This window comes from Hypanus sabinus, unplaced genomic scaffold, assembly GCF_030144855.1.
Source record: "Hypanus sabinus isolate sHypSab1 unplaced genomic scaffold, sHypSab1.hap1 scaffold_416, whole genome shotgun sequence".
In the NCBI taxonomy this organism is placed as follows: domain Eukaryota; kingdom Metazoa; phylum Chordata; class Chondrichthyes; order Myliobatiformes; family Dasyatidae; genus Hypanus; species Hypanus sabinus.
Genome location: NW_026781295.1, coordinates 9127 through 34384, shown reverse-complemented (window position 1 = coordinate 34384; position 25258 = coordinate 9127). Strand labels below are relative to the sequence as shown.

General features: G+C 49.7%; 1 protein-coding gene across 1 annotated transcript in view; it reads right to left on the bottom strand.

Annotated features, from left to right (window-relative positions):
- The window catches only part of LOC132388813 (NACHT, LRR and PYD domains-containing protein 3-like), a 71236-nt gene extending 46486 nt beyond the window's left edge, over positions 1–24750 (bottom strand). The window contains exons 1-7 of the mRNA XM_059961234.1: positions 24607–24750; positions 22509–22610; positions 19611–20186; positions 18872–19032; positions 17150–17321; positions 16983–17048; positions 12243–13977 (exon numbers count right to left, since the gene is read on the bottom strand). Coding sequence (XP_059817217.1) covers positions 12243–13977; positions 16983–17048; positions 17150–17321; positions 18872–19032; positions 19611–20186; positions 22509–22518 — 2720 coding nt within the window. The 5' untranslated portion in view covers positions 22519–22610; positions 24607–24750. The remainder of the gene's footprint in view (positions 1–12242; positions 13978–16982; positions 17049–17149; positions 17322–18871; positions 19033–19610; positions 20187–22508; positions 22611–24606) is intronic.
- Between the last annotated feature and the right edge of the window lie 508 nt (positions 24751–25258).

The window sequence follows — 25258 nt, the reverse complement described above, 5'->3', positions numbered from 1 at the left end:
GGACGTGAGATCCCACAGGAGGATGGTGGATGGTGAAGTGAGATCCAACAGGAGGAAGAGCGATGGGGAAGAGAGTTCCCACACGTCGAAGGGGGATAGAAAAGAGAGATCCTACGGGAGAAAGGGAATGGGAAGGAGAGATCCCACAGGAGGAAGGCGTATGGAGAAGGGAGATACAACAGGAGGAAGAGTGATGGGGAACAGAGATCCTATAGGAGGAAGGGGGATGGGGAAGAGATATCCCACAGGAGGAAGGGGGATGGGGAAGAGATATCCCACAGGAGGAAGGGGGATGGGGAAGAGAGATCCCACAGTAAGGGGGATGAGGAAAGAGATCCTACGGGAGAAAGGGAATGAGAAGGAGAGATCCCACAGGAGGAAGGCGGATGGTGAAGGGAGATCCAACGGGAGGAAGAGGGATGGGGAAGAGAGATCCCAAAGGAGGAAGGGGGATGGGGAAAAGAATTCCTTCAGTAGGAAGTGGAATGGGAAAGAGAGATCCAACAGGAGGAAGGGGGATGGGTAAAGGAGATCCCACACGAGGAAGGGGGATGGGTTGAGATTCAAGAGGAGAAAGGGGATGGGGATGAGAGATCCCTCATGAAGAAGAGTGATGGGGATGAGAGATCCCACAGGCGGATGGGAATGGGGAAGAGAGATCCCACAGTAAGGGGGATGAGGAAAATGATCCGACAGGAGGAAGGGGATAGGGAAGAGGGATACCACAGGAGGAAAGGGATTGTGAAGAGAGATCACACAGGAGGAAGGGGGATGGGAAAGAGAGATCCTATAGGATGAAGGGGGTAGGGAAAATGATCGCTTGGGAGGAAGGGGGATTGGTAAAGGAGATCCTACACGAGGAAGGAGGATAGGGAAGAGATATCCCACAGGAAGAAGGGGGATGGGGAAGAGATATCCCACAGGATGAAGGGGATGGGGAAGAGAGATCCCACAGGTAGAAGGGGGATAGGAAAGAGACACCCTGCAGGAGGAAAGGGGATTTGGAAAAGTGATCCCATAGGAGGAAGGGGGACTGGGAAGACATATCCCTCAGCTGGAAGGAGGATGGGGAGGAGCTCCCATAGGTGTTGGGGGTTTGGGAAAGAGCGATCACACTCGAGGAAGGGGGATAGGAAAAAGTGATCCTACGGGTGGAATGGGAATGGGAAGGAGAGATCCCACAGGAGGAAGGCGGATGGGGATGGGAGATCCCACAGGAGGAAGGGGCTGGGGAAGAGAAATCCCACAGAAGGAAGGGGGATGGGGAAGACAGTTCCCACAGGAGGAAGAGGGATGGGGAACAGAGTTCCCACACGTCGAAGGGGGATAGAAAAGAGAGATCCTACGGGAGAAAGGGAATGGGAAGGAGAGATCCCACAGGAGGAAGGTGTATGGAGAAGGGAGATACAACAGGAGGAAGAGTGATGGGGAACAGAGATCCCACAGGAGGAAGGGGGATGGGTAAAGGAGATCCTACACGAGGAAGGCGGATGGGGAGGCGAAATCCCACAGGAGGAAGGGGATGGGGAAGAGAGATCCCTCATGAAGAAGAGTGATGGGGAAGAGAGGTCCCACTGTAAACGGGATGAGGAAAATGATCTGACAGGAGGGAGGGGATAGGGAAGAGAGATACCACAGGAGGAAGTCGGAAGGGGATGGGAGATCCCACAGGAGGAAGGGGCTGGGGAAGTGATATCCCACAGCATTGGGGGTATGGGGAAGAGAGATCCCACAGGATGAAGTGGGATGGGGAACAGAGTTCCCACAGGTTGAAGGGGGGATAGAAAAAAGAGATCCTACGGGAGAAAGGGAATGGGAAGGAGAGATCCCACAGGAGGAAGGCATATGGTGAAGGGAGATACAACAGGAGGAAGAGTGATGGGGAAGAGAGATCCTATAGGAGGAAGGGGGATGGGGAAAATGATCGCTTGGGAGGAAGGGGGATGGGTAAAGGAGATCCTACACGAGGAAGGGGGATGGGGAAGAGAGTTCCCTCAGGAAGAAGAAGGATGGGGAAGAGAGATTCCACAGGAAGAAGGGGGATGTGGAAGAGATATCCCACAGGAGGAAGGGGGATGGGGAAGAGAGATCCCACACGAGGAAGGCGGATGTGGAGGCGAAATCCCACAGGAGGAAGGGGATGGGTTATCGAGATGCAAGAGGAGAAAGGGGATGGGGAAGAGAGATCCCTCATGAAGAAGAGTGATGGGGATCAGAGATCCCTCAGGCGGATGGGAATGGGGAAGAGAGATCCCACAGTAAACGGGATGAGGAAAATGATCCGACAGGAGGGAGGGGATAGGGAAGAGAGATACCACAGGAGGAAAGGGATCGGGAAGAGAGATCACACAAGAGGAAGGGGGATGGGAAAGAGAGATCCTATAGGAGGAAGGGTGATGGGGAAAGTGATCCGACCGGAGGAAGGGGATGCGGAAGAAAGATACCACAGGAGTAAAGGGATAGGGAAGAGCTATCCCATAGGAGGAAGGGGGATGGGGAACAGAGATCCCGCAGGAGGATGGTGGGATGTGGAAGAGAGATCGCACAGGAGGACGGGGGATGGGGAAGAAATTTCCGGCAGGAGGAAGTGGATGGGGAATATGAATCCCACAGTAGGTAGCAGATTCAGGAAGAGAGATCCAACAGGAGGTAGGGGGATGGGAAAGAGAGGTACCACAGGAGGAAGGGGATCCGGAAGAGAATTCCCACAGAAGGAAGTGAGATGGGGAAGAGAGATCCCACAAGAGGAAGGAGAATGGGAAAGAGAGATCCCACTGGAGGTAGGGGGATGGGAAAGAGAGATTCCACAGGACGAAAGAAATGGGGATGAGAGATCCCACAGGCAGAAGGAGAAAGGGGAAGAGATATCCCACAGGAGGAAGGAGATCGCGAAAAGAGATCCCTCAGGAGGAAGGTGAATGGGGACGTGAGATCCCAAAGGAGGATGGTGGATGGTGAAGTGAGATCCAACAGGAGGAAGAGGGATGGGGAAGAGAGTTCCCACACGTCGAAGGGGGATAGAAAAGAGAGATCCTACGGGAGAAAGGGAATGGGAAGGAGAGATCCCACAGGAGGAAGGCGGATGTGGAGGCGAAATCCCACAGGAGGAAGGGGATGGGTTATCGAGATGCAAGAGGAGAAAGGGGATGGGGAAGAGCGATCCCTCATGAAGAAGAGTGATGGGGATCAGAGATCCCTCAGGCGGATGGGAATGGGGAAGAGAGATCCCACAGTAAACGGGATGAGGAAAATGATCCGACAGGAGGGAGGGGATAGGGAAGAGAGATACCACAGGAGGAAAGGGATCGGGAAGAGAGATCACACAGGAGGAAGGGGGATGGGAAAGAGAGATCCTATAGGAGGAAGGGTGATGGGGAAAGTGATCCGACCGGAGGAAGGGGATGCGGAAGAAAGATACCACAGGAGTAAAGGGATAGGGAAGAGCTATCCCATAGGAGGAAGGGGGATGAGGAACAGAGATCCCGCAGGAGGATGGTGGGATGTGGAAGAGAGATCGCACAGGAGGACGGGGGATGGGGAAGAAATTTCCGGCAGGAGGAAGTGGATGGGGAATATGAATCCCACAGTAGGTAGCAGATTCAGGAAGAGAGATCCAACAGGAGGTAGGGGGATGGGAAAGAGAGGTACCACAGGAGGAAGGGGATCCGGAAGAGAATTCCCACAGAAGGAAGTGAGATGGGGAAGAGAGATCCCACAAGAGGAAGGAGAATGGGAAAGAGAGATCCCACTGGAGGTAGGGGGATGGGAAAGAGAGATTCCACAGGACGAAAGAGATGGGGATGAGAGATCCCACAGGCAGAAGGAGAAAGGGGAAGAGATATCCCACAGGAGGAAGGAGATCGCGAAAAGAGATCCCTCAGGAGGAAGGTGAATGGGGACGTGAGATCCCACAGGAGGATGGTGGATGGTGAAGTGAGATCCAACAGGAGGAAGAGCGATGGGGAAGAGAGTTCCCACACGTCGAAGGGGGATAGAAAAGAGAGATCCTACGGGAGAAAGGGAATGGGAAGGAGAGATCCCACAGGAGGAAGGCGTATGGAGAAGGGAGATACAACAGGAGGAAGAGTGATGGGGAACAGAGATCCTATAGGAGGAAGGGGGATGGGGAAGAGATATCCCACAGGAGGAAGGGGGATGGGGAAGAGATATCCCACAGGAGGAAGGGGGATGGGGAAGAGAGATCCCACAGTAAGGGGGATGAGGAAAGAGATCCTACGGGAGAAAGGGAATGAGAAGGAGAGATCCCACAGGAGGAAGGCGGATGGTGAAGGGAGATCCAACGGGAGGAAGAGGGATGGGGAAGAGAGATCCCAAAGGAGGAAGGGGGATGGGGAAAAGAATTCCTTCAGTAGGAAGTGGAATGGGAAAGAGAGATCCAACAGGAGGAAGGGGGATGGGTAAAGGAGATCCCACACGAGGAAGGGGGATGGGTTGAGATTCAAGAGGAGAAAGGGGATGGGGATGAGAGATCCCTCATGAAGAAGAGTGATGGGGATGAGAGATCCCACAGGCGGATGGGAATGGGGAAGAGAGATCCCACAGTAAGGGGGATGAGGAAAATGATCCGACAGGAGGAAGGGGATAGGGAAGAGGGATACCACAGGAGGAAAGGGATTGTGAAGAGAGATCACACAGGAGGAAGGGGGATGGGAAAGAGAGATCCTACACGAGGAAGGAGGATAGGGAAGAGATATCCCACAGGAAGAAGGGGGATGGGGAAGAGATATCCCACAGGATGAAGGGGATGGGGAAGAGAGATCCCACAGGTAGAAGGGGGATAGGAAAGAGACACCCTGCAGGAGGAAAGGGGATTTGGAAAAGTGATCCCATAGGAGGAAGGGGGACTGGGAAGACATATCCCTCAGCTGGAAGGAGGATGGGGAGGAGCTCCCATAGGTGTTGGGGGTTTGGGAAAGAGCGATCACACTCGAGGAAGGGGGATAGGAAAAAGTGATCCTACGGGTGGAATGGGAATGGGAAGGAGAGATCCCACAGGAGGAAGGCGGATGGGGATGGGAGATCCCACAGGAGGAAGGGGCTGGGGAAGAGAAATCCCACAGAAGGAAGGGGGATGGGGAAGACAGTTCCCACAGGAGGAAGAGGGATGGGGAACAGAGTTCCCACACGTCGAAGGGGGATAGAAAAGAGAGATCCTACGGGAGAAAGGGAATGGGAAGGAGAGATCCCACAGGAGGAAGGTGTATGGAGAAGGGAGATACAACAGGAGGAAGAGTGATGGGGAACAGAGATCCCACAGGAGGAAGGGGGATGGGTAAAGGAGATCCTACACGAGGAAGGCGGATGGGGAGGCGAAATCCCACAGGAGGAAGGGGATGGGGAAGAGAGATCCCTCATGAAGAAGAGTGATGGGGAAGAGAGGTCCCACTGTAAACGGGATGAGGAAAATGATCTGACAGGAGGGAGGGGATAGGGAAGAGAGATACCACAGGAGGAAGTCGGAAGGGGATGGGAGATCCCACAGGAGGAAGGGGCTGGGGAAGTGATATCCCACAGCATTGGGGGTATGGGGAAGAGAGATCCCACAGGATGAAGTGGGATGGGGAACAGAGTTCCCACAGGTTGAAGGGGGGATAGAAAAAAGTGATCCTACGGGAGAAAGGGAATGGGAAGGAGAGATCCCACAGGAGGAAGGCATATGGTGAAGGGAGATACAACAGGAGGAAGAGTGATGGGGAAGAGAGATCCTATAGGAGGAAGGGGGATGGGGAAAATGATCGCTTGGGAGGAAGGGGGATGGGTAAAGGAGATCCTACACGAGGAAGGGGGATGGGGAAGAGAGTTCCCTCAGGAAGAAGAAGGATGGGGAAGAGAGATTCCACAGGAAGAAGGGGGATGTGGAAGAGATATCCCACAGGAGGAAGGGGGATGGGGAAGAGAGATCCCACACGAGGAAGGCGGATGTGGAGGCGAAATCCCACAGGAGGAAGGGGATGGGTTATCGAGATGCAAGAGGAGAAAGGGGATGGGGAAGAGAGATCCCTCATGAAGAAGAGTGATGGGGATCAGAGATCCCTCAGGCGGATGGGAATGGGGAAGAGAGATCCCACAGTAAACGGGATGAGGAAAATGATCCGACAGGAGGGAGGGGATAGGGAAGAGAGATACCACAGGAGGAAAGGGATCGGGAAGAGAGATCACACAAGAGGAAGGGGGATGGGAAAGAGAGATCCTATAGGAGGAAGGGTGATGGGGAAAGTGATCCGACCGGAGGAAGGGGATGCGGAAGAAAGATACCACAGGAGTAAAGGGATAGGGAATAGCTCTCCCATAGGAGGAAGGGTGATGAGGAACAGAGATCCCGCAGGAGGATGGTGGGATGTGGAAGAGAGATCGCACAGAAGGACGGGGGATGGGGAAGAAATTTCCGGCAGGAGGAAGTGGATGGGGAATATGAATCCCACAGTAGGTAGCAGATTCAGGAAGAGAGATCCAACAGGAGGTAGGGGGATGGGAAAGAGAGGTACCACAGGAGGAAGGGGATCCGGAAGAGAATTCCCACAGAAGGAAGTGAGATGGGGAAGAGAGATCCCACAAGAGGAAGGAGAATGGGAAAGAGAGATCCCACTGGAGGTAGGGGGATGGGAAAGAGAGATTCCACAGGACGAAAGAGATGGGGATGAGAGATCCCACAGGCAGAAGGAGAAAGGGGAAGAGATATCCCACAGGAGGAAGGAGATCGCGAAAAGAGATCCCTCAGGAGGAAGGTGAATGGGGACGTGAGATCCCACAGGAGGATGGTGGATGGTGAAGTGAGATCCAACAGGAGGAAGAGGGATGGGGAAGAGAGTTCCCACACGTCGAAGGGGGATAGAAAAGAGAGATCCTACGGGAGAAAGGGAATGGGAAGGAGAGATCCCACAGGAGGAAGGCGTATGGAGAAGGGAGATACAACAGGAGGAAGAGTGATGGGGAACAGAGATCCTATAGGAGGAAGGGGGATGGGGAAGAGATATCCCACAGGAGGAAGGGGGATGGGGAAGAGATATCCCACAGGAGGAAGGGGGATGGGGAAGAGAGATCCCACAGTAAGGGGGATGAGGAAAGAGATCCTACGGGAGAAAGGGAATGGGAAGGAGAGATCCCACAGGAGGAAGGCGGATGGTGAAGGGAGATCCAACGGGAGGAAGAGGGATGGGGAAGAGAGATCCCAAAGGAGGAAGGGGGATGGGGAAAAGAATTCCTTCAGTAGGAAGTGGAATGGGAAAGAGAGATCCAACAGGAGGAAGGGGGATGGGTAAAGGAGATCCCACACGAGGAAGGGGGATGGGTTGAGATTCAAGAGGAGAAAGGGGATGGGGATGAGAGATCCCTCATGAAGAAGAGTGATGGGGATGAGAGATCCCACAGGCGGATGGGAATGGGGAAGAGAGATCCCACAGTAAGGGGGATGAGGAAAATGATCCGACAGGAGGAAGGGGATAGGGAAGAGGGATACCACAGGAGGAAAGGGATTGTGAAGAGAGATCACACAGGAGGAAGGGGGATGGGAAAGAGAGATCCTATAGGATGAAGGGGGTAGGGAAAATGATCGCTTGGGATGAAGGGGGATTGGTAAAGGAGATCCTACACGAGGAAGGAGGATAGGGAAGAGATATCCCACAGGAAGAAGGGGGATGGGGAAGAGATATCCCACAGGATGAAGGGGATGGGGAAGAGAGATCCCACAGGTAGAAGGGGGATAGGAAAGAGACACCCTGCAGGAGGAAAGGGGATTTGGAAAAGTGATCCCATAGGAGGAAGGGGGACTGGGAAGACATATCCCTCAGCTGGAAGGAGGATGGGGAGGAGCTCCCATAGGTGTTGGGGGTTTGGGAAAGAGCGATCACACTCGAGGAAGGGGGATAGGAAAAAGTGATCCTACGGGTGGAATGGGAATGGGAAGGAGAGATCCCACAGGAGGAAGGCGGATGGGGATGGGAGATCCCACAGGAGGAAGGGGCTGGGGAAGAGAAATCCCACAGAAGGAAGGGGGATGGGGAAGACAGTTCCCACAGGAGGAAGAGGGATGGGGAACAGAGTTCCCACACGTCGAAGGGGGATAGAAAAGAGAGATCCTACGGGAGAAAGGGAATGGGAAGGAGAGATCCCACAGGAGGAAGGCGTATGGAGAAGGGAGATACAACAGGAGGAAGAGTGATGGGGAACAGAGATCCCACAGGAGGAAGGGGGATGGGTAAAGGAGATCCTACACGAGGAAGGCGGATGGGGAGGCGAAATCCCACAGGAGGAAGGGGATGGGTTATCGAGATGCAAGAGGAGGAAGGGGATGGGGAAGAGAGATCCCTCATGAAGAAGAGTGATGGGGAAGAGAGGTCCCACTGTAAACGGGATGAGGAAAATGATCTGACAGGAGGGAGGGGATAGGGAAGAGAGATACCACAGGAGGAAGTCGGAAGGGGATGGGAGATCCCACAGGAGGAAGGGGCTGGGGAAGTGATATCCCACAGCATTGGGGGTATGTGGAAGAGAGATCCCACAGGATGAAGTGGGATGGGGAACAGAGTTCCCACAGGTTGAAGGGGGGATAGAAAAAAGAGATCCTACGGGAGAAAGGGAATGGGAAGGAGAGATCCCACAGGAGGAAGGCATATGGTGAAGGGAGATACAACAGGAGGAAGAGTGATGGGGAAGAGAGATCCTATAGGAGGAAGGGGGATGGGGAAGTGAGATCCCACACGAGGAAGGCGGATGTGGAGGCGAAATCCCACAGGAGGAAGGGGATGGGTTATCGAGATGCAAGAGGAGAAAGGGGATGGGGAAGAGAGATCCCTCATGAAGAAGAGTGATGGGGATCAGAGATCCCACAGGCGGATGGGAATGGGGAAGAGAGATCCCACAGTAAACGGGATGAGGAAAATGATCCGACAGGAGGGAGGGGATAGGGAAGAGAGATACCACAGGAGGAAAGGGATCGGGAAGAGAGATCACACAGGAGGAAGGGGGATGGGAAAGAGAGATCCTATAGGAGGAAGGGGGATGGGAAAGAGAGGTACCACAGGAGGAAGGGGATCCGGAAGAGAATTCCCACAGAAGGAAGTGAGATGGGGAAGAGAGATCCCACAAGAGGAAGGAAAATGGGCAAAAGAGATCCCACTGGAGGTAGGGGGATGGGAAAGAGAGATTCCACAGGACGAAAGAGATGGGGATGAGAGATCCCACAGGCAGAAGGAGAAAGGGGAAGAGATATCCCACAGGAGGAAGGAGATCACGAAAAGAGATCCCTCAGGAGGAAGGTGAATGGTGGTGAGATCCAACAGGAGGAAGAGGGATGGGGAAGAGAGATCCTATAGGAGGAGCGGTATAGGGAAAATAATCGCTTGGGGGGAAGTGGGATGGGTAAAGGAGATTCTACACGAGGAAGGAGGATGGGGAAGAGATATCCCACAGGAAGAAGGTGGATGGGGAAGAAATATCCCACAGGAAGAAGGGGGATGGGGAAGAGATATCCCACAGGATGAAGGGGTTGGGGAAGAGAGATCCCACAGGTGGAAGGGGGATAGGAAAGGGACATCCTGCAGGAGGAAAGGGGATTTGTAAAAGTGATCCCATAGGAGGAACGGGGACTGGGAAGACATATCTCACAGCAGGAAGGAGGATGGGGAAGAGCTCCCATAGGTGTTGGGGGTTTGAGGAAGAGAGATCACACTCGAGGAAGGGGGATAGGAAAGAGTGATCCTGTGGGAGGAATGGGAATGGGAAGATCCCACAGGAGGAAGGCGGATGGGGATGGGAGATCCCACAGGAGGAAGGGGCTGGGGAAGAGAAATCCCACAGAAGGAAGGGGGATGGGGAAGACAGTTCCCACAGGAGGAAGTGGGATGGGGAACAAAGTTCCCACACATCAAAGGGGGATAGAAAAGAGAGATCCTACGGGAGAAAGGGGATGGGAAGGAGTGACCCCACAGGAGGAAGGCGGATGGTGAAGGGAGATCCAACAGGAGGAAGGGGGAAGCGGATGAGAGATCCCACAGGAGGAAGGGGGATGGGGAAGAGAGATCCCACAGGAGGAAGGGGGATTCGGAAAAGAATTCCTTCAGGAGGAAGTCGAATGGGGAAGAGAGATCCCACAAGAGGAAGGGGGATTCAGAAAAGAATTCCTTCAGGAGGAAGTGGAATGGGGGAGAGAGATCCCACAGAAGGAAGGGGATGGGTGAAGGAGGTTCCACACGAGGAAGGGGGATGGGGGAGGCGAAATCCCACAGGAGGAAGGGGATGGGGAAGAGATCCCTCATGAAGAAGAGTGATGGGGATGAGAAATCCCACAGGCGGATGGGAATGGGGAACAGAGATCCCACAGTAAGGGGGATGAGCAAAGTTATCCGTCAGGAGGAACGGGATGGGGAAGAGAGATACCGCAGGAGGAAAGGGATCCGGAAGTGAGATCACACAGGAGGAAGGGGGATGGGGAAGAGAGATCCCACAGGAGGAAGGGTGATGGGGAAAGTGATCCGATAGGGGGAAGGGGATGGGGAAGAGAGATTCCACAGGAGGAATGGGATCGGGAAGAGATATCCCATAGGAGGATGGGGATTGGAAACAGAAATCCCACAGGAGGAAGGGGGTTGGTGAAGAGAGATCCCACAGGAGGAAGGGGGATGCGTATAGGAGATCCCACACAAGGAAGAGGGATGGGGAAGAGAGGTCCCACTGGAGGAAGGGGATGGGTTATCGAGATCCAAGAGAGAAAGTGGATGGGGAAGGTAGATCCCTCATGAAGAAGAGTGATGGGGATGAGGGATCCCACAGGAGGATGGGAATGGGGAAGTGAGATCCTACACGAGGAAGGGGGATGGGAAGAGATATCCTACACGAGGAAGGGGGATGGGGAATAGAGATCCCACAGGAGTAAGCGGAATGGGAAGAGAGATCGCACAGGAGGACGGGGGATTGGGAAGAGAGATCCCACAGGAGGAAGGGGGATGGGGAAGATAGATCCCACAGGAGGAAGGGGATGGGGAAGAGAGATTCCTCATGAAGAAGAGTGATGGGGATGAGAGATCCTACAGGAGAATGGGAATGGGGAAAGTGATCCGACAGGAGGAAGGGGATTGGGAAGAGAGATCCCACAGGAGGAAGGGGAATGGGAAGAGAGATCCCACAGGAGGACAGGGGATGGGTAAAGGAGATCCCACACTAGGAAGGGGGATGGGGAAGAGAGATCCCACAGGAGGAAGGGGATGGGTTATTGAGATCCAATAGGAGAAAGGGGATGGGGAAGAGAGATCCCTCATGAAGAAGAGTGATGGGGATGAGAGATCCCACAGGAGGATGGGAATGGGGAAATCCCACAGGAGGAAGGGGGATGGGTGAAGGAGATCCCACACGAGGAAGGGGGATGGGGAAGGGAGATCCCGCATGAGGAAGGGGGACAAGGAAGAGAGATCCCACAGGAGGAAGGGGAATGGGAAGAGAGATCCCAAAGGAGGATGTGGGATGGGGAAGAGAGATCCCACAGGAGGAAGGGGGATGGGGAGGCGAAATCCCACAGGAGGAAGGGGATGGGTGATTGAGATCCAAGAGGAGAAAGGGGATGGGGAAGAGAGATCCCTCATTAAGAAGAGTGACGGGGATGAGAGATCCCACAGGAGAATGGGAATTGGGAAGAGAGGTCCCACAGTAAGGGGGATGAGGAGGAAAGTGATCCGACAGGAGGAAGGGGATGGGGAAGAGAGATCCCTCATGAAGAAGAGTGATGGTGATGAGAGATCCCACAGGAGGATTAGAATGGGGAAAGAGAGATCCCACAGGAGGAAGGGGGATGGGTGAAGGAGATCCCACATGAGGAAGGGGGATGGGGAAGAAAGATCCCACAGGAGGAAGGAGATCGCGAAAAGAGATCCCACAGGAGGAAGGGGATCGGGAAGAGTGATCCCACAGGAGGAAGGGGATCGGGAAGAGAGATCCCACAGGAGGGAGGGGTTGGGAAGAGAGATCCCACAGGAGGAAGTGGATAGGGAAGAGAGATCCCACAGCAGGAACGGGTGTGTGGAAGAGAAATCTGACTAGAGGAAGGGTAATGGCTAAGAGAAATCCAACAGGAATAATCGGGATGGGGAAGTGTGATCGCACAGGATGAAGGGGGTGGCATTTGTCACAATACATCTCAATCTGATTTACTGCAGTTTTACCCAAATCCGTTTACTTGGAAACAGCACAATGGAACAGTTTTAGAGTTCTGAGTGAGAGATAAACCAAGATACCTCAACTCCTGGCACTTGTTCAGCCCGGGTCCCAGCCGCTGGATTCCTTCACACTGAATGTGGCAGCGCTGCAGGTCGAGGTGTTTTATAGTATCACAGAGTCCGATGGCATGAGACAGGACCGCGCAGTCAACCGGGGTCAGTGTCATTCCACTGAATGAAAGTGTTTTCAGAGATCCCAGTGCGGCCTGAGCCAGTCCACGATTCTGAGACTCAAACAGGTAGTGCAATGTGTTCAGGAGTCTCCTTCTCCCAATGTCACCAGTGTTTCTACTCTGGCGTTTAACCTTGTTCTTCAACCAGTCAATCACCCGGCAGGTTGTTTGATGAGGAAATGGACCCAGAAACTCCTCCAGGCCCCGAGCTGTCATTGGGTTGGAGAGACCAGCAACAAAACGGAGAAATACCTCAAATCGCCCATCTTTTGTCTTGTGGGCTTCAGTGAGGAATTTCCGGATATCCTCGGGATGTACAGTCAGGAATTGTGCGACTGCAGCTACAAACTCTTGGATGGTGAGGTGTGGGAATGTGTACACCACACTGTGGGCAGAATCCTCTCTCTCCAAAAGCTCCATCAGGAACCCGGACAGGAACTGGGAAGGCTGCAGAGTGTAGTTGATCAAATCTCCGTCTGTAAACACAATCTTCTTCTCGGATACTCCTCTGTAGGCCATCTGACCCACCCTGAGAAACACATCACGGGGTCTCTCAATCTCACGGCCGTGATTTTTTAGGATATTGTAAATATAGTAGGAGTACAGTTGGGTGATGGTCTTGGGAACTCTCTGCGGGTCCCTGACTCTTTGTGTGAAGAAGGGGCCCAGTGCCAGAGCGAGGATCCAGCAGTAGGAGGGGTTGTAGCTCATAGTGTACAGGATCTCGTTCTCCTGCACGTGTTTGAAAAGAGCTGCTGCCACCATCTGATCTTCAAAATGCTTGATGAAATATTCCTTCCGTTCCTCACCAACAAATCCCAGGATTTCAGCCCGGACACTGATCTCCGCCTTTTCCAATAAATGTAACGCAGTGGGGCGGGTGGTCACCAGCACTGAACACCCTGGGAGCAGCTTGCCCTGGATTAAACTGTACACAATGTCCGACACTTCACACCACCACTCGGGATCTGGGCACTGGTGCTTGGGTTCTGTGTATCTCCGACTGTCCGCAAAATCAATTGTGTGCTTGAATTCATCCAAACCATCGAATATAAACAGCAATGCCTCTGGGTTCTTCCAGACCTCTCTCAGGATATTCCCAAAGTAAGGATACTGATCCAGAATCAGTTCCCTCAGGTTTATTCTGCAGTTAATTGAGTTTAAATCCCGGAATTTGAAACTGAAGACAAACTGGAATTGTTGGAATATTTTCCCCGCGGCCCAGTCATAAACAATCTTCTGTACCATTGTTGTTTTCCCGATTCCTGGCACTCCGGCTACTGCTGCAGAACTGCCAGATTTGGATTTTCTCCGGGAAAAACTGCTGTGGAATAACTGAGCAGTCTCTATTTTTTCTAACGCTCCACGGAGATGTTTCTCTCTATAATCCTCGTGGTCTCTGCCTCTTGCCAGCAGCTCGTGTTCCACCAGTCTCCGATCTCGAAGAGTAGAAGTGACCGTGAGCTTTGTGTATCGATCAAGCAGCTGGAAAACCTTCACCTTCTCACTCATCAGGATCGTGTTCACTCTCAGTGTTTCAGTTTGTGCCCGCAGAGTCTCCTTGTGTTTCTGTTGAACATCTTCATGGGAACAGATAACATGGTCAAAATGTTAACTAGCTCAACTGACAAAGAACTTTATAACTACATTCCAATATCCAGTGTTTGAGATTACATGAATTAATTCAATGCTTCCATGGATATTAGGAGAGAAAATAAAATTCTGTCCACAGACATAGGAACTGACAGCGATGATTGTCTCAGAAAAATATCTAATCCTCATATTCTGACACTAATTACTGATGAAGGTGAACATTCCCCTGATATTCTATTGCAATCCTGACTGCACTCCCGTTACAAAGTTTCACTATATTTAAAGCATTGTTGCGTCATTAACAGACGATGTTAATGTTGATCTGGTGTGGAAATATGGAGAGAAGGACAACGTGCATTTTGGCAAAGCTACACACTGGGGTGTCACGGGTGTCCACTGCTCTTGCATCAAAACAAGAGCAGAATATGCCGGAAATACACAAGTCTGGCAGTGCCTGGGGGACAATCGCAGTGAACTTGTGGGTCGATAACCCTTCGGAATGGCAAGAAAGAGACTGGCTATTTTGCAGTCACAGTGATGGAGGATTGGTGAAAAGATGGAATCTCTGTTAATGGAAGAAACCACAAGCGTCTGTCTCAGTGATGTACGTCGTGTCTGTGGGAGAGGGTGGTGAAGTCTTGACAACTGCTTCTCATCAGTCTTGCTGTGGGGGTGTGGGGCTCTGTCTAATGAGGCCTCCGTCTGTCTCAGTGATGTACGTCGTATCTGTGGGAGAGGGTGGTGAAGTCTTGACAACTGCTTCTCATCAGTCTTGCCGTGGGGGTGTGGGGCTCTGTCTAATGAGGCCTCCGTCTGTCTCAGTGATGTACGTCGTGTCTGTGGGAGAGGCTGGTGAAGTCTTGACAACTGCTACTCATCAGTCTTGCTGTGGGGGTGTGGGGCTCTGTCTAATGAGGCCTCCGTCTGTCTCAGTGATGTACGTCGAGTCTGTGGGAGAGGGTGGTGAAGTCTTGACAACTGCTTCTCATCAGTCTTGCTGTGGGGGTGTGGGGCTCTGTCTAATGCGGCCTCCGTCTGTCAGAGTCGACCGAGGATGTCCTGTCCCTGCAAGCCGGGACACTCCGATATGGAGAGGAAGCTTCTGCCGATGTTGCAAGCTCCCTCTCTCCCTGCATCTGATGTACACAAAGGAACGGCAGAGACTGACACAGCTTGGCACCAGAGGTGTTTCAGGAGATGCCAGTCTGCGTTGAACACCATTTAAGACTGCCTCAGGGGCTCTAGATCCACTGGGTTTACTCCCAAACTCTTCCCCATGAGGGGTACAGTTACAGAACAGTGGATGTTTGAGGTCAGAGCTTTCCTGTTGCTGGGTGAGCTGCCAATCATGGCCGACTAGACCCATCTGCCCAAAGGGACCGGTTGTAAGGAACCAGTAACCCGCCTTTACCCCTTCTCCTGTCGGAAGAAACGCTTCCCCCGGGCTTAGTGGCTGAGCCAGATGCCTGCATCCCAGCTGCCCGTTTTCTTCTCTCTCTCTCCCCCTCTCCCTCCCCCTCCCCCTCTCTCACACACACACACACACACACACACACTACTGTTCTTATGGAACTTGGAACTTCTGTTAACCAACCAAGGGAGAGAATCAAATGTTTTTTGATACAGTATAACATTGAAAGATGTCTTCTTTCCCCAGTGTTTGACATAGAATTACATAATTGATTATCAGTTGTTCCTTAAATTTGTTCATAAGTTACAGGTATTCTTTCTGCTTTTCTGTATGTATTAATCTAAATAAGTGGTTATCGTTTATGAGATACCTAATGTTACAATTTTATATATAAAATGTTCTTATTTTTAGGAGCCAGTAATAACATAGTAGGTGACCAATCAATAGTCATAAATGCAGAATTAAAGCTGTCCTTGAGGCTGGTGGGACATACCTTCAGCTTTTTATATTTTCTGCCGCATGGGAGTATGAAAGGGAGAATGTTTGAGGGTTCATCAGCAAGACTTTGGGTGGGGCTTGTGTCTGGCTAACTTAATTGAGTTCCTCCAGGAGGTGACAAAGGTGATGGATGAAGTCACAGATGGATGTTGTCTACTTGGATATTGGTAGAATCTTTGACAAGGTTCCCACAGGGGAGGCTCATACACAAGGTTAACATGCCTGGGAACTGTGATGAATTGCCCTGGCTGGCGGGGAACCATATTGGATATTGGCAGAATCTTTGACAAGGTTCCCACATGGGAGGCTCATACACAAGGTTAACATGCCTGGGAACTGTGGTGAATTGTCCTGGCTGGTGGGGATCCATATTGCGAGAAATTGCTTTCGCTGACGGGTGGTCAATCTGTGAAATTATTGTCATAGTTGGCAGAGGAAGACAAGTCAATGGGTATACTAAAATGCAGGTCTATGTATATGTTGCTGATTCCGAAGAGCGTCAACATTTACAGAAGGCAGGATAATGGGGTTGAGAGGAATTGCCGAGCAAATTCACTGAGCTGAATGGCTTAATTATCTGCCTAAGTCTGATGGTTTTAGGGAGCATCTAGAGTATTGTGTTCACTTCTGATTGTCCAGCACTGGGGATGATTGGAGAGGGTGTAGAACAGGTTCACCAGGATGTTGCTTGGATTCGGTGGCATGTGAGGCAAGTAGAGGTTTGAGAAACTTGGACTGAGTGTAGCTGCTATTACGAAGGAGAAGGTGCTTCGGAATCTGAACGGTCACCTGGACTGGGTCATACTGTGTGTCAGGAGCATGTCTGGGGTGAGTGGGGATTCCCAGAGCGTTGGGACCTGGAGTGGAGGGTTCAGAGACACAAGGGCTGGATTAATACATTAACAGCTGGAACAGCTGGAAAAATACATTTTACAATGTTCAGGCTACAACGAGAGATGATCTGAATTGTAACCTGAAACCAGAGATCGGCGAATGATTGTTGGTGGATTTTCGTTCCCAGATTCTGACAAGTCACAGTATAACATTTGAGATGTGGTTTGAACGGAGCATTTCATCACTCACCTGTCAGTTCAGTGGGTAACTCAGACAACCCTTGTGCGATGTTCATGTATTCCTCTGGGTCAGGACCTGTTTAAATAAAAAAAAAATAATTCATGAAAACAGAACTAAAATAATTACAACTATTTAGTTCAATGTGCCTTTGTGTTCAGTGCGTGGTTTTAACATACCGAGCTCCTGTATCTCCCTCAGTATCCTGTCCAGCTTCGGTAACTCAGTCCTCCACATCACAAAGGATTCCCACATCGCCCGTCGGGCCCGGGAGCCTTTGCCATTCACCAAACTGAGGAAGAGTCTGGAACTCTCTGTCCGGTTTCCCTTCTCCGTCAGTTCAGTGACTTTCTATAAAAGCAAACAATTAATTTATTTATTGTGGAGTCGATGGACAGACATGGCGAATCTCACAGTTTAATATTCATGCTGGATTAATGAGCTGAGGTGAATTTGACTGACGGTCCTGATAAGATGCAAAATTAATTTTAGACTGAATGCCTGTTCAACAGTACGGATATGCAGACCTTGCAATTATGTCATAGAACGATATGACGATTACAGCACAGTAACACAGTCCGTGCCGACCTGCACTCAGTCCATAACCCTCCATTCCTTTCCTGTCCATATACATATCCAGTTTTTAAAATGACAATATTGAACCTGCTTTTGCCACTTCTACTGGAAGCTAGTTCCACACAGTAACCACTCTCTGAGTAAAGAAGTTACCCCTAAACTCGTGTTACCCCTAAACTTTTGCCCCCGACTCTCAACTCATGTACTCTTGTTTGAATCTCCCCTAAATCTCCCCCTGGAAAAAAGCCTATCCACGTCAACTCTATCTATCACCTCATAATTTTAAATGCCTCTATCAAGCTCCCCCCCCCTTCAAAATTCAACGCTCTAAAGAATAAAGACTTAACTTGTTCAACCTTTCTCTGTACTTACCTGCTGAGACTCAGGTAACATTCTAGTAAACCTCCTCTGTACTCTCCATATTTTGTTGACATCTTTCCTATAATTTGGTGGCCAGAACTGTACACAATACTCCAATTTTGGCCTTACCAATGCCTTGTACAATTTATCTTTACTTCCCAACTCCTGTACTCAATGCTCGGATTTATAAAGGCCAGCATACCAAAAGCTTTCTTCAACACCCTATCCACACGAGATTCCACCGTCAGGGAACTATGCACCATTATTACTAGATCACACTGTTCTACTGCATTCCTCAATGCCCTACCATTTACCATGTATGTCCTATTTTGATTAGTCCTACAAAACTATAGCACCTCACACTTATCAGCATTAAACTCCATCTGCCATCTTTCGGCCCACTCTTCTAACTGTCCTAAATCTCTGTGTAAAATTTGAAAACTACATCATTATCCACAACGCCACCTATCTTAGAATCCTCTGCATACTTAGTAATCCAATGTACCACCCCATCATCCGGATCATTAATGTATATGAGAAACAACATTGGACCCAGTACAGATCTCTGAGGCACATCACTTGTCACCTGCCTCCAACCTGACGAAGTTATCCACCACTACTCTCTGACATCTCCCATCCAGCCACTGTTGAATCCATTTTACTACTTCAATATTAATACCTAGTGATTGAACCTTCCTAACTCACCTTCCGTGCAGAACCTCGTCACAGGTCTTACTGAGGTCCGGTACACTGATAAATACAGCAGGTGTGAGACGAAAAGGTGACGCTGAACCTGCAGTTCCCAGTGCTCCCCACCGGAACAGCTGAAACAAATCTACTGAGGACAAGTCAGAGATCAAAGTCTCCATTGCCATGTAGAACTCCTAGAACGTGCAGGAGATTAATATTGATCACTATTCCCTCTGATACCAGCAGTTCAGTGACAATACACTAAATACACTCACCTCATTTTCTTCTCTACTGAAATGTCCATCCTTTGTCAACATCCAACCGAGTCGTTCAACTTTCTCTTCAATTGCATGTTTGAGTCTGTCCCTGTAGAACTTGGTCAGTTGGTACAGTCGATACTCACCCCCCTCTGCCAGGAGGTCGGAGATTGTAAACTCTGGCTCAGTGAATATAAAATGAGAATGTAGTCACAAACTCAAATATCACTTGTCTCCACCGCTCTCACCCAGCCCTAACAAACCAGTCATGTCTTGAACCTCAATCTTCACCTGCTTTCAGATGGAAACACGTATTTTGCCCTAATCTCCATCACTGGTCTTAAAAAACCGACCCATCAATGCGCTGTGCTAGACGTTCCCAGAAGGAACCCATTCACCAGAAACCTGTCTCTCCCACCGACCCACCCCCTCACCGATTTCACTTTAAAATGGGCAATAAATGTTAAGACTGTCAATGATAGTCGCTTCCCAGAGATACTCTCTCTTTCCTTGCAAATACATTTCCCATAACTCATATCCTGGAAATACTCTCTTATCCGGATAGCTGCATTTCCTCCGATACACATCCTGGAAATCCTCAGAACAGGTAGGACATTTCCTGTAGTGCGGTAACCGGTGCCACACTACACCGCATGCACCACGCTTTTCCCGTCTCTGACCAACCCTCCAACAAGGAATCACATTTACCCACTTCCCACCGCATTCTGCGAACACATCACCCTCGTGTTTCACTCACCCACTCCCTGTTGGGCACTGGACAATTCCGTGTTTAATGAGTTTCCGAGCTGACAGGCAGTCGCCTCACTTGTGCCGGTTCCAGGGTCCTGCTCTGTGACCATGACGTCACTGTCTCTGGGCTGACAGACAGTCGCCTCACTTGTGCCGGTTCCAGGGTCCTGCTCAGTGTCTCTGACGTCACTGTCTCTGGGCTGACAGGCAGTCGCCTCACTTGTGCCGGTTCCAGGGTCCTGCTCAGTGTCTCTGACGTCACTGTCTCTGGGCTGACAGGCAGTCGCCTCACTTGTGCCGGTTCCAGGGTCCTGCTCAGTGTCTCTGACGTCACTGTCTCTGGGTTGACAGGCAGTCGCCTCACTTGTGCTGGTTCCAGGGTCCTGCTCAGTGTCTCTGACGTCACTGTCTCTGGGCTGAATTTGCTTCTCCTCCTCTGCAGCCGGACCGCATTCCATTGGGACATTGCTCTCAATCTGACCCTGCTTTGGAACCTTGCTTCCTGTATCCCGATCATTTTCCCTCGATGAGCTGCCTGGTAAAAGCCTCTTGAGTACTTTTTGTACCCGATTTAATTTCCCACCTGCAGGAAATGATGAATTGCAGGTTTAGAGTGATTTATACTCGGAACAAGGATTCACAATGGATGTCAGCAATGGAGCCGGGACTCCGGCTGACCGGATTTGGAGCGGGACTGTGCTGGTGAATGTGAACCACACCTCCTGCTAGGTGACCATCCCGATAAGCCAGTAAGTGGACACATCCACTCCCCGAAAAAAGAACTGGATAGACGCAGTAATACTGATCACAGACTACGCATTAGCTGAACACACCAATAACCAGTGGTTATTAATGGAAAGGCATTAGGTGATACCGGGAATTATCACTTGGATTATCTCCCACAAACATAAATCTCCCTGGATCACAAACTGTCCAGTCACGTGTATCACTGACAGACAAGCCACTGGATTACTCGTGGTCCGATCCTCCAGATCCCACGTTCTCCGGTTGCTTTGTCACACACTGTCTTGTCCCCCGGGTCAAAGACTGACCACTGCCTTGAGATGAACAACGTCCAGACCCCTGAGTTACAGACTGAACATAACCTTGAAGCCCATGATGCCTGGTCCCCAGGGTCCCATCACGTCTCCTGGATAATAATTGTCATGTAGCAACTATACAAGTCATTGGCAAAGGGAGAGTCTTGCGTGCAGCTCTAGTAGCTAAACAAAGTCTCGCTGAGAGAGCTTTGCATTTGCTAAGGATGCAGTTGCTATCAATCTACAGGATGGATGTGATTCAGCTGGGAAGAGTGTCGGGGAGATTCACAAGTGCGTTACCGGATGGGGTTGTTTGTTATCAGGTTCGGCTGGGACAGTTTGCCCCGGAACACGGGAGCTTGAAGGGTAAACTTCCACACGTAAAACAGAATCAGCATCAGGTTTATTATCACCGGCATGTGACGTGATATTTGTTAACTTAGCAGCAGCAGTTCAATGCAATAGGTAATCTAGCAGGGAAAAATTAATAATGAATAAAATTTTGAAAAAAGTAAACAAGTAAACCAATTACGTATATTGAATAGATTTTTTTTAAATGTGCAAAACCAGAAAGACTGTATATTTTGAGCAAAGTAAGGTAGTGTCCAAAGATTCAATGTCCATTTAGGAATGGGATTGCAGAGAGGACAAATTTGTTACTGAATCGCTGTGTGTGTGCATTCAGGCTTCTGTACCTCCTCCCTGATGGTGACAGTGAGAAAAGGGCATGCCCTGGGTGCTGGACGTCCTTAATAATGGATGCTGCCTTTCTGAGACACCGCTCCCTGAAGATTTAGAACTTCCTGCAGCTTCTCTCGGTCCTGTGCAGTAGCCCCTCCATACCAGACAGTGACAGACCGATGCAGACCACAAATGAAGTGTCTCCTGATCCTCAGCCATTTCCAATGCTGGCAATGTTCTCGGCTCGGCTACAGAAAACAGAGTTCGGAAAACTCCCCTCATCTACTTTGCGCAGCGAGGGGGGAGTTGAGAGCTGCCCTGACAAAACCTGAAATGTTGTATTATCGCACAATCTTTGAAATCCCGGAAATGCCCTTGTCACCTGCCTCTGAATTTTGTAAATGGAAGTTGAAGATGCCTTTCACCTCTAAACAGGCCCTGTTGTGCAACAAACCCTGAACCTAGATAATGTTGTAGGGGTGGAACTGGACTCTCTGACGGTGGTGTCTGAAAAGAGGATGCGGTCCAAGTTGCATGCTATCTTGGAAAATGCTCCCCTCCACTCCATAATGTTCTGGTGAGGCACAGGAATACATTGGGCCAGAGACTCATTCCACCGAGATGCAACACAGAGCGTCATAGGAAGTCATTCCTGCCTGTGGCCATCAAACGTTACAACTCCTCCCTCGGAGTGTCAGACACCCTGAGCCAATAGGCGGGTCCTGGACTTATTTCCACTTGGCATGATTAATTTATTATTATTTAATTATTTATGGTTTTATATTGCTATATTTCTACACTATCCGTGGTTGTTGCGGCTGTAATGAAATCCAATTTCCCTCGGGATCAATAAAGTCTGTCTGTCTGTCTGTAGACTTTTCTGTAACAAACAACACCGCTGTCACATTCCTGTTGGTGTTTCACTCTCAACCTGCTGATTCAGGGTCTCCGGCTCCTTTCACTCAGGTGAAGCTTTGCCTGGTGAGCGGAGTCATTCGACCATTTCTGGTGTCAGGTCCCTGCGCTGGAACTGTGGGACCGATCGATTACACAAAGGCACTTTACCAGTGGGATCAGTGACACTGCTCGATGAACCTTTTTCTCTGGCTGTGTAAGTTTCTTCATCTGAACTATTGTGCACCAACAGGGCAGAAGTTTAGTTATAAAGATACAGGTGAACATACCTGTAGCCATTCCGATTCTGACTGAAGGTTGCTGATTGTCGTCCTCTTGTTTACACTCTGATCCCGGTGCAGGACAGCGCCGCCTTCTGGTGATGCTCTGAGCTACACAGAACAAGCAGACAGCGAGACAGAGAGAGTAGGATTACTTTGCAAATTAGGAACCAAACATCAACTCCCACACCATGTCTGTATGTCCGTCCAGTGATACCTGGAGCATCATTTTGATTGAATCACAGAGCAACAGAGCACAGATACTGACCCTTCAGCCCATCGCGACAATGCTGACACACAGTTTAAACTGAGATGGTCCTAATTTTCTAAGTTGGATCCGTTTCCCTCCTGTTCTAAATTGCTTTTATTCTTAATACTTATAGTATTGAATTAAACACATTTCCAGCAGACTATATGATGCCCTGTTCACATCCAATCGTTCCACAGTCTCTGTGAACTTTGCATCTGCCTTTATATCAACTCTCCTATCACCTGACAAACACTCTGGTTCCCATCCCACAACGACCGAGTTTAAACCGACCCCCGCAGCTCCTGCAGTCCTGGCTGCAAGAACATTTGTTATCTCCAGTACAGATTTATCCCAATCCTTTTGTACAGTGTCAAATGGGAACATAACTTGTTTGTAAAACCTACTTCTGCTTAATCACAGATCCGTAGTGTTACGTACTCGTGACACATGACAGTGGTGCCCTTGTCACGTGACTGGGCTTGAAGCTTTACTGGACTTGAGGTAATGGTCTTGTGATGGCGGAGTGACGTCATTTCCCGCCAGTAGAGATCATGTGACAGGTTTTTTTTTACAGGTTATAAAAGGTAGACCCCACCCTGTGAGGAGGGGCAGTTCGTGGCTGGATTTGCCAAGTTGACTTCATACCACTGCGTGTTTTAAGTGATGACGCAGTTTAGTTGAAGTATGAAGTTTTATGTAATCCCTGAAGATTAAAAGGTCACTGCCAGCAAGTTCTTTACGATTCTGCTAGTAGATCGAGACAGTGGAGAGTGAAGATCGAAGTTCGGGAGTTAAAGATCGAGGAGAATCGCTTTCTACGGTGAAACGGGTTTCGACCTTTGCTTGATCCTTATTTGGAAGGATTTCATTGACTATCTTCGCGTTAATCCCTGGGGTTTAACCAGAAAGGATTGAAGATAGTGAGGAAGGAAAGGTCAGTGCCTTTAAGCCGTCTCGTTTCGTAAATTATTCGTGGGAAAAGTTCGACGTCGGGGATCGAAGCCAAGCGACGTGAAAGAGAATTTAAATCGTCTTATAAAGTCTCTCCTTTTAAATGGTCTGTGAGCATATCGAACTTTAAGCAATACCACTTTAAAGAACTGTTTTTGCAATATCGCTTGAAGAACTGTTTGGGCTGCCGCACAGCAGCTCTTTCCGGTTACGTTAGTGTTCGTTTACTTTTGGGGGGTTTGTTTTCTGTGTTTAATAAACGTGTTTTTTGTTATAAAAAATACCCTTGCCGAACTCATATATTTATTGTTGCCTGAATACGTAACAGTAGGTTCTGACCATTTATTAATAGAAAAGTACTTCATGATGTCAGGGTATGCAAATATAAATTATTATTTGGAATTTGCTAGTTAGGACTGAAATAAATGTGGTGTTGGGACATTTGGCTTCAGGGGTGTTTGCACTTAGCAGAGGCTTGCACAACGATATACCCGAGGGCAAATATATCATTGCAGCTTGCAATAGACAGAGGAGTCAATGACATGTTGCTGTAGTTCATGGTGATTCCGCTTCTCTGCAATCACTACAGCAGGAAAGAAATGCGGCACCTTCTAAAGGGGGGAAATTCTCAGAATATTTTGAGATAATTGTGACATAACACAGAAAAGGAAGGAGACATCAGAAGAGATAATTTGGAAATGGGCAAACAATGTAAGGGAATGTGCGCGGTTTCACAGAGCTGATGCTGACAGCACATTAGCAGACCTGGAATGATTGCAACTGGGACTGATAGGGACATAAATTGTATTTCTAGGCTTATTCAGTCTCACTCCAGCTATTTTCTGCCTTCCTTGGTACATAAATGTAATGTCTTAAAGGACTAATGTTTGAGTAAATGAGACTCACCAAACTTTCTCCTGAGTGAGTCAATGGAAACTCTGATTCAGACGGTTTCTCTCCAGTTGGTGCCCTCAGTTCCCGAACTGGTTCACTTGTTGCTGTTCCCTCGTCGTCAGTTGTGATTTCTTCCAGGCGTGGGTTTTCCTTCCAATAAATCTCTCAACACAGGTCTAGCTTTGAGCAGAGAGATAATGAAGCGTGTTAATAATACAAATTAGAACAAAGCATTGAATTTAAATATTGAACGCAAATATAATGATTCGAGTGAAGAAATAGGTGACTGCTCCTCACACTTTACAAAACCTGACAGGGGATGCAAAAGAACAGACAGAAATGCTGGAGGAACTCATCAGGCCAGGTAGCATCTGTACGTCGACTCTGATCTCTTCCATAGACGCTGAGTTCCTCCAGCATTGTGTGTGTGCTGCTTGGATTTCCAGACACTGCAGATTATCTCTTCTCCTGTGATAGGATACAAATAAGTCATCATTCAGTCATGGTAGAAGATACAAGTCATAATACATAGAAGTAGAATTAGGTGACTCTAGTCTTCCCCAGAATCAGTCATGGATGATTATGTTTCCAACACCGTATTCTTGCTTCCCTGCTATAACACTCAGCCTATTTAGCCATCTACACGAATATACCCAACTATTTT